This window comes from Pongo abelii, chromosome 20 (genome assembly GCF_028885655.2).
Source record: "Pongo abelii isolate AG06213 chromosome 20, NHGRI_mPonAbe1-v2.0_pri, whole genome shotgun sequence".
NCBI lineage: Eukaryota > Metazoa > Chordata > Mammalia > Primates > Hominidae > Pongo > Pongo abelii.
Genome location: NC_072005.2, coordinates 1201592 through 1211028, shown reverse-complemented (window position 1 = coordinate 1211028; position 9437 = coordinate 1201592). Strand labels below are relative to the sequence as shown.

General features: G+C 56.3%; 1 protein-coding gene across 2 annotated transcripts; it reads right to left on the bottom strand.

Annotated features, from left to right (window-relative positions):
• Positions 1 to 4693: 4693 nt before the first annotated feature.
• On the bottom strand, positions 4694 to 6784 carry RPS15 (ribosomal protein S15). 2 transcript variants are annotated; one of them, XM_009252537.4, is made up of 4 exons: positions 6602 to 6784; positions 6290 to 6375; positions 4935 to 5169; positions 4694 to 4839 (listed from the first exon to the last, which is right to left on the bottom strand). In XM_009252537.4, the coding sequence occupies exons 1-4, from the start codon at positions 6623 to 6625 to the stop codon at positions 4726 to 4728; spliced, it is 459 nt and encodes a 152-aa protein (XP_009250812.1). In that variant the 5' UTR covers positions 6626 to 6784; the 3' UTR covers positions 4694 to 4725.
• Between the last annotated feature and the right edge of the window lie 2653 nt (positions 6785 to 9437).

Below are 9437 nucleotides of genomic sequence, written 5' to 3'. Positions count from 1 at the left end.
TCGAGGGCTGGATGATGGGGTGGAAGATGCGGCCCGGGCAGGATGGGGGCTGAGGGGGGTGTTATGAATGGTGCTAAGTCCCTGGAAACCAAAGAACGAGCGGCCGGAGAAAGGGGCGCCGCTTTAGCGGGGCGGCCGGGACAGGCCGCCTCCAGCAGGTGCCTCAGCTGAACCCTGGAGCGGGGACGGAGCTGTGCGGCTGCGGGGGAGGCTTCGGGGCCACCCAGGACTCCTCCTTCAGAAGTCAGGGGAGGGCGCCGAGTTCAGTGTAAACTGCCGTCCAGGCGGGAGGCCGCGGGGATGTGAGAAGCCGCGGAAACCAGGACAAGGCCTGAAGGCAGCTGACCCTCAGCGCCGGGGCCAGACCTGAGCCTGATGAGGACGGAGCTGCCTGTCTGAGACGGCACGGATGGGGCCGGGCAGGTCTGGAGAGTCCACGCAGATTCTGGAGCGGGGTGTGGGACCAGAGGGTAGAAACAGAAGCGTGGGGCCGGGCACGGTGGCTCCCGCCAGTAATCCCAGCACTTTGGGAGGCCGAAGCGGGTGGATCACTTGAGGTCAGGAGTTCGAGACCAGCCTGGCTAACATGGCGAAACCCCGTCTATACTAAAAATACAAAAAATTAACCGGCGTCGTGGCGCATGCCTGTAGTCTCAGCTACTCGGGAGGCTGAGCAGAATCGCTTGAACCCAGGAGGCGGAGGTTGCAATGAGCTGAGATTCTGCCATTGCACTCCAGCCTGGGCAGCAGAGCCAGACTCCGTCTCAGAAAAAAAAAAAAAAAAAGAGAAGTGCGGATGTGGCCAGAGAGGCCTAAAGACAGAACCTGGGCCTTGAGTTGGGAGTGGGGCCCTAGTGCTAGTTAGAGGCTCCCACCCCACCTCCTGGACACCCCCCAAATTCTTGTGGACCTAGGGCACCACCTGGCCACCAAGACATGTGTCTCTCTGAACTGGGGGTATCTTTTTGCTTTAAATACTAATACATATTTTCCCTGATCACACATGCTGGATTCCAACTGCAGAAAACCAAGGGAAGCACCCATTAGCAACCACGTGCTGGCCAGTAGGGGCGTGTGCAGGGAGGGCTTTTATGGACAGGAAACTTCCCGTAAAGGTCCAGACAGTAAATTTTCAGTGTCTGCCTGGCAGAAGTAATACATGTATGAATGGGCACAGCTGGGTGCCAGTAAAGCTCTGCAAAAGCAAAGTGAGGCCCAGCACCCACTCCCATTACGCTTTCCTCAGGGAGGGGCCCTGGGGCTTGTTCCCAGCTAGCTGCCTCATGATGGGCACGGCCCCACACATCTCTGTGTCATTTGCTCTGCAGATGGACCTGGTAGCTCAAAAGCTCTGTCATTTCCATTTATCTTTTTCTTTTTTTGAGACGGAGTCTCGCTCTGTCCCCTAGGCTGGAGTGCAGTGACGCGATCTCGGCTCACTGCAAGCTCCGCCTCCCGGGTTCACACCATTCTCCTGCCTCAGCCTCCCCAGTAGCTGGGACTACAGGCGCCCACCACCACACCCGGCTAATTTTTTTGTATTTTTAGTAGAGATGGGGTTTCACCGTGTTAGCCAGGATGGTCTTGATCTCCTGGCCTCGTGATCCGCCCACCTCGGCCTCCCAAAGTGCTGGGATTACAGGAGTGAGCCACGGCGCCCGGCTCCATTTGTTTTTTTTTTAGACGGGGTCTCGGTAAAGACTTCAAGTGTGCACCACGGTGCACCACTAGCACTTTTTATTTCTAATGCTCAGGGTTGAAAACCATGTTGCAGATAAAGCTGTTTCAGCAGGGCATCCACTAATTTCCCACTTTGCTTATCTGAGGTGAAAAGCACCTAACACCTCAGCAATTTTTTTTTTTTTTTTTTTTTGAGACGGAGTCTCTGTCGCCCAGGCTGGAGTGCAGCACTTTCAGAGGCCGAGGAAGGCGGATCGCCTGAGGTTGGGAATTGGAGACCAGCCTGGCCAACATGGTGAAATCCTGTCTCGACTAAAAATACAAAAATTAACCAGGTGTGGTGGCGTGCTTCTGTAATTCCAGCTACTCGGGAGGCTGAGGCAGGAGAATTGCTTTAACCTGGGAGGTGGAAGCTGCAGTGAGCCAAGATCGTGCCACTGAACTCCAACCTGGGCGACAGAGCGAGACTCTGTCTCAAAAAATAAAAAGACAAAAAAAAAAAAGAATTCTGAATGCTGACAACCGAGACTACAATGAACCCTGCCTACACACGCCTTCCCTCCCTCTCCTTGAGCTGGACCCGGGGTGGGCCTTTGAAGCTGGGTCCCGTACAAGCTTCTGCTGTTCACGCTGAAGTGAACCTGGCCAGTGCTGCCCAGAGACCTCCGGCGGCCACCTAGCAGCCAGACTGTAGCAGGACGAGCCGCAGACAAAACTCCTCAGACATTGGATTAAAGAAGGAAGAGGTTTTTATTCGGCCGGCAGCGTCGGCAGACTCGCATCTTAACAGCCGAGTTCTCCGAAAAAGAAATTCTTGGCCTTTTTAAAGGCTTACAACTTTAAGGGGTCCACGTGAAAGGGTCGTGATACATCAAGCAAGCGTGGGAAACGTGACTGGGGGCTGCATGCATCAGCTAACAACAGAAAGTTTTACAATGCTTTTTCATACAGTGTCTGGAATTTACAGATAACACAAGTAGTTTAGGTCAGGGGTTGATATCATTACTTTTTTTTTAACTCCTAGGGCCGGGTGGTGGTGCCAAGGTTGTCTGGCTATTTATCTTACTTTTGCATTTTTTTCCAACTTTTCGCATTTTCTCTCCTCCTGTCTTGTGAACTAGGCAAGGTGTGGGAATGAGGGCAGCAGAAGTAGTAGTGGCCTCCTTAAGACCACACTCCAAACTTTGGACCGCTGGTTTCAAGCCCAGTGGGTTCAGGTCAGCCCACAGGCGAATTTTCAAATATTCTACATATCTCAGGGGCTGCCAGCCAAGACTCGCCCCACTTCTGACTACCCAGCCAGGTCCAGGCCCTCAGTGGCCTCCCTGGTCTTACTTTCTAGCAGGGTTGGCCAGGGCACCCGGTAAAGTGGAGGGCTTGAGAGGCACGGCCAAGTGCAGCACTGTCCCACCGGCTGCGGGCCCCTCTGGACACCAGCCAGGCAGGTCCAGTCCCACCGACTCATGCTGCCTGGGGGGCTGTACTGGAGCCGAGCTTATAACCCTGGGCCGTCCTTCCTCTGTCCAACCCGCCTTTTCCCAATCAGAGAGAAAAACATGGACCCACACTTTGTCCGTAATGTAACTTGATTCCAAATCGAGAGGTAAGAACACAAGCAAATCATGTTTTTTTTTTTTTTTTTTTTAAGGCAGAGTCTAGCTCTTGTCGCCCGGGCTAGAGTGCGACTTCCGCCTCCTGGGTTCAAGTGACTCTCCTGCTTCAGCCTCTCAAGTAGCTGAGATTATAGCCGCATGCCACCATGCCCAGTTAGGCTAATTTTTTTGTATTTTCAGTAGAGACAAGGTTTTACCATGTTGGTCACGCTGGTCTCGAACTCCTGACCTCAGGTGATCCACCCATCTTGGCCTCGCAAAGTGCTGGGATTACAGGCGTGAACCACCGTGCCTGGCTGCAAATCATGTTTAAATATGAAGATACAGCCAGGTGCAGTCTCTCATGCCTGTGATCCCAGCACTTTGGGAGGCAGTGGGAAGATCACTTGAGCCCATGAGATTTAGGCTGCAGTAAGCCATGATCACACCACTGCACTCTGGCTGGGCAACAAATTGAAAAAAAAAAAAAAGTGGAGACACATTATAGAAGAGGGCCCACAGGAAGCTGCTGTGGGGCATTTGAGGGTGAAGGTGGGGCTCCTCACATCTCCCTTGCCCCCACCTGCCTGGCTGAGCTCTCACCCTCCTGTCCACGGCCCAAAGGGAGGGCCCCCCCCCCCCCCATCCCTGGGCCGCTGTGCTGGGTGCTTAGTGAGCAAAGTTACCACCTTCTGGGCTGAGGGTGACTCCAGCATTGAACGGGGTTAGTTCTCACGATGTTCTCCAACCCACGTACGGCCATCAGAGAGGCCACAGAGGGCTGGACGGTGCCCCCCCCCACACAGGCACAGCCACTTTGTCCTGTTCTTTCAAGCATTCTGTGCAAAGGAGACAAAGCTGGCCAGGCCATGGATGGTGCAGCCTAGCCACGGGACACAGCTCTGTCCTGGACATGAAGCCCCAGGCTGGGCGGATGGGGCTGGCGCTGCAGCCATGGAGCCTGCTGGGAGAGGAGATGCCAGCAGCGTGGTGTCAGGAGGAGAGTCAGGAGCTTCTAAGAAGCCAAGAAGCGATGAGAATAGAAGGGAGAGGCTCAGGTGGCCCAAAGGTTCCTGCTACTGCTTCACTTCCTGCGGGAACCCTCCACAGGAAATGAAGGAAGCCAGAAAAGAGAGCCCAGGCCAGGTGAGGGCTTGAGGAGGGGCTGCACTTAGCCCAGGAGTAGCCCCCTCTACGTGGGGCACCCAGCTCCACAGCTGTCCCTGTAGACTGGAGCAGGGGCGGCCGAGTTGGGACGGGGCCCGCACAGCTGTCAGTCTTGGACACCAAGAGACCATCCACACAACACTACCACACACCCCCGAACGTCCAACCTGAACCTCCTCACACCACGAACCTGAAGCAGGCCCAGGCCCCTCCCAGAGCCCGGGACACCGGGAAGAACAAGCTGCGCAAAGGACTGGAGTCATGTGCACCTTTATTAGCTGAGCCACTACTTGAGAGGGATGAAGCGGGAGGAGTGAGTGGCCCCGATGCCGGGCCGGCCGTGCTTTACGGGCTTGTAGGTGATGGAGAACTCGCCCAGGTAGTGGCCGATCATCTCGGGCTGCGGGAGACCAAGAGCAAAGCTGGGTGTCAGCTGATCCCGCCCGCATCAGGCGACCCCAGCCCACCCCAGCCGGCAGGGACGGCCGCACGCACCTTGATCTCCACCTGGTTGAAGGTCTTGCCGTTGTAGACGCCCACCATGCTGCCCACCATCTCGGGCAGGATGATCATGTCCCGCAGGTGCGTCTTCACCACTTCCGGCTTCTCCATGGGCGGCGCCTCCTTCTTGGCCTTGCGCAGGCGCTTCAGCAGGGAGTGCTGCTTCCGCCGCAGGCCCCGGTTCAGCCGCCGCCGCTGGCGCGCACTGTACAGCTGCATCAGCTGCTCGCTGGGGAGGATGCACCAGGCTGCTTCGTGAGCGGCCCGGCCTGGGGAGACCCTACGCACTCCGGGGGACAGAGAACTAAGGCTTGGTTCTCCCCAGGGACACAGCCGCACTGGACTTGTCACTGTCCACTGCAGTGACTATAATGAACACGCCAAGTCCCTCTGGCACCCCCGCCAGATATGCGCGACTCACCCCTCAGATGCAAGAGCCACCGTGTGACTGCAGAGATGCAGAGAGAACAAGCGGCCCGGAGACCACAGCCTCAGACAAGGTGCTGCAGCGTACAGCTCGGGCCAAAGGCCTCTAAAAACGCAGGGGAAGGCAGGGAGGGCGCGGTGGCTCCCGCCTGTGATCCCAGCACTTCGGGAGGCTGAGGCGGGAGGGTCGCTTGAGCCCAGGAGTTCAAGACCAACCTGGACGACATACAGAAACCCTGTTTCTACAAATAATTAAAAACCAAGGCCGGGCGCGGTGGTTCACGCCTATAATCCCAGCACTTTGGGAGGCCGAGGAAGGTGGATCACCTGAGGTCAGGAGTTTGACACCAGCCTGGTCAACACTGAAACTCGTCTCTACTAAAAATACAAAAATTAGCCGGACGTGGTGGTGGGCCCCTCTAATCCCAGCTACTCGAGAGGCTGAGGCAAGAGAATCAATTGAACCCGGGAGTCGGAGGCTGCAGTGAGCTGAGACGCAGCCATTGCACTCCAGCCTGGGCGACAGGATGAGACTCCGTCTCAAAATAATAAAAAATTAAAAAACAAAAGCGCAAGCCAGATGCCCACCACCACCCTGCCTGGAAAGGACCCAGCGACTGCCACCGCGCTTAGAATCTAAGGAGTCTAACGCTGCCCCTTTATTCTAAGTCACGTGGGCTACAGACAGTGGCTACACCTTCCAACTACGCCGCGGAAAACTTAACAACGGGGGGCAGGTTGAAAATAAGCAAAAACCTCAACGTCTCTGGAGAGTTTTCTGGGCGCAAGACCACACTCAGTCCCAAACCCGCGCGGAAACTGTGCTCGCCCACCGCCGCAGGACCCTCGCCCCGCCGCTCTCACCCGGACAAGCCCCACCGCTGGCCCAGCCCCTGCCCGCGACCCCCGCCGGCCGCCCTTACTAGGACATGTCCAGCAGCTGGTCCAGGTCCACGCCGCGGTAGGTGAACTTGCGGAAGGTCCGCTTCTTCTTCTGCTCTACTTCTGCCTGCGCGGGCGCGGGTCGGGCGTCAGCGGGATCCCGACACCCACCTCCCGGGGCCACCGGGCCCGAGGACACCGCGGAAGACGCGCGGCGCCGCCGGGGACAGAAGCCCGACAGGGACACACCGCATCGACCCGTCCCCGGGGATCACGCGCGGCTCCGGGTTAGGGGGACCCGGACATGAAGGCCCGGACAGGCCTTCCCGGCCCCGCGTCGTCCCGACACCCACCAGGTCCGCCCCTCGCCCCAACATCCAGCCGCCTGCAGGGTCGGGATCAAGCCGCCGTAGCCGCAGAGCCGAACTGCGGCCCCCGCGAGACGGTCACAGGTTGGATGGAGCCGGATAGGCCCAGCAGAGACGCGCCAACTTGCAACACTCACCATCTTGCCGGATCCTCAGGAAAGAGCGCTCTAGTCCGCGCCTGCGCAGTTATCGCGAGACTGACCGCGTGTCCCGCCCCCTCGACCGTGCGCGCACACGCGCTTCCGCTTTCCCGGCGGCGAACACGCGCCCTCTGCCGTCTGGAGGGCAAAACACAGGCTGCGGGTATTAGAGCAGCCGCCGCCTGAGGTCTGCAGAGCCGCTTCCTCCACGGAGTGGGACTTTGGACAAGTCGCCGTCTCTGTCTGAGCCTCGGGTTCGTGCTCCGTCATCTACACGATGGCACCCACCTCAACAAGTATTTATGGAGCGCCTACTCTTTGCTCGTAGGTGCGGTTTGGCGGTTCAGGTCCCAGTGTGGGAGGAAGACAGGAGCTCATTACAGATGCTGGAGCAGGGATAGGGCCTCGCTGAAAGAACCATTCAGGCTTTAACAGATAAAATTTGGTATATAAAGTTAGTAAGGGCAACATAGTGAGACTGCCTCTCTACAAAAAAATACAAAAATTTGTGTACACACGGACATAAAAGAATAAAAAATACAAAAATTCCCAGCTACTCGTGGGGCTGAGCCTTGAGCCCAGGTCAAGGCTGCAGTGAGCCGTGATCGCGCCAACGGCACGCCAGCCTGGGCGACAGAGCAAGACTCTGTCTCAAAAATAAAGTTAGGAATATCACTGGGTTTGTTAAGATATGTAAATGTAATATGAATAATAAGGATAGCTCAAAAAGGAAGAGGAGTAACTAGAACTATGTAGGAGTGACTTTTTTTTTTTTTTGAGACAGAGTTTGACTCTTGTTGCCCCGGCTGGAGTGCAGTGGCGTAATCTCGGCTCACTGAAACCTCTGCCTCCCGGGTTCAAGCGATTCTCCTGCCTCAGCCTCCCAAGTAGCTGGGATTACAGGCACCTGTCACCATGCCCGGCTAATTTTGTATTTTTAGTAGAGACAGGATTTCTCCATGTTGGCCAGGCCATGTTGGTCTTGAACTCCTGACCTCAGGTGATCCACCCGCTTTGGCCTCCCAAAGTGCTGGGATTACAGGCGTGAGCCACCGCGCCTGGCCTAGGAGTGACGTTTCTATATCTTACTGGAATTAAGTATAAAGTTGAAGGTGACTATTAACTACGATGTGGCACCTGGCTGGGCGTGGTGGCTTATGCTTTTAATTCCAGCACTTTGGGAGGCTGAGGCGGGCGTATCACCCGAGGTCAAGAGTTCAAGACCAATCTGACCAACCCCAACTCTACTAAAAATACAAAAAATTAGCCAGGCGTGGTGGTGGCATGCCTGTAATCCCAGCTCCTTGGGAGGCTGAGGCAGGAGAATCGCTTGAACCCGGGAGGCAGAGGTTGCAGTGAGCTGAGATCGCACCACTGCACTCCAGCCTGGGCGACAGAGACGACTCCTCAAAAAAAAAGCACAAAACCACTGGGAACCCGAGCTTAGCTGTGGCACTGTCCAGGGAGCTGAGCTCTCCCCAGCCATCCCCACAGTCCCAAGGGAAGCCAATTACACTGTACTCAGGGAGGGCTGAGTCTCCGTCCTGAAGAGCACAGGACCTGTGTGTCGGGACCATCCATGTTGCCCATTTTCCTGCAGCAGATAGCATCCTGGCTGGAAAGCTGATTTTGTGAGTGCTGCTCCTTGGCTGGGGGAGCTAATGTAATGGGAGGGGCTGACACTCAACACCATGACGACCTGTGGTATGGAGAGACAGCTGCCCCCGCCTGGCCCTCCTGGGAACTGGGGCAGCAGCTCCTGAGGACATGGGGGAAGGCTCTGACAGCAGGGAATGGAGCTGGCTTCCTGGGCTGAGGCGTTGAGGGGTACTGTCTCAGTGAGGAAACTGCACTGCACAGGGATGTTGGGGGTACCCCTTTTCTTGGCTCTCTCCAAACTAAGTCAAACCTTCCCTGTCCCCAAAATATGAACTGGGGCGGGGAGGTTCTGGCTGTCGCCTGCACAATCTCACACCTGGCATGCTGTAGGCTTCCAGTTTGGGACTTCACGGTCCTTTTTTTTTTTTCTTATTTTGCTTTTTGAGACAGAGTTTCGTTCTTGTTGCCCAGGCTGGAGTGCAGTGGCGCAATCTCGGCTCACTGCAAGCTCAGCATCCCAGGTTCAAGCGATTCTTCTGCCTCAGCCTCCCAAGTAGCTGGGATTACAGATACACACCACCGCACCCGGTTAATTTTTGTATTTTTAGTAGAGACGGGGTTTCTCCATGTTGGTCAGGCTGGTCTCGAACTCCCGACCTCAGGTGATCCACCCGCCTCGGCCTCCCAAAGTGCTGGGATTACAGTCGTGAGCCACCGCGCCCAGCCCTTTTTAAGTCTCGCCTTCCCTGCCACAGTGACAGAGTATCACTTCCCAAAGATGCCCCTGTCCTAATCCCCAGAACCTGGGGATATGTATGTCACCTTCCATGGCAAAAGATATGATTAAAGGTCTTGAGATGAGAAAAGCCTGGAGCCCACATTCCCCGAGAAAACTGGTGGTGACCACGTCCTAAAAGTCACAGCATCCCAAGACCCACCAAGGGATAGGCCCAGCTCGCCACTCGGCCTCTGCCCTGAAGCCCTCGGGGTTGCTGAGACCACCAAGAGCCAAGGGGAAGGCGAGGGCGTCTCCGCCGCGTTTCAGACCTTTCCCAGGCTCTGGAAGGGTGGGCACAGGCCAA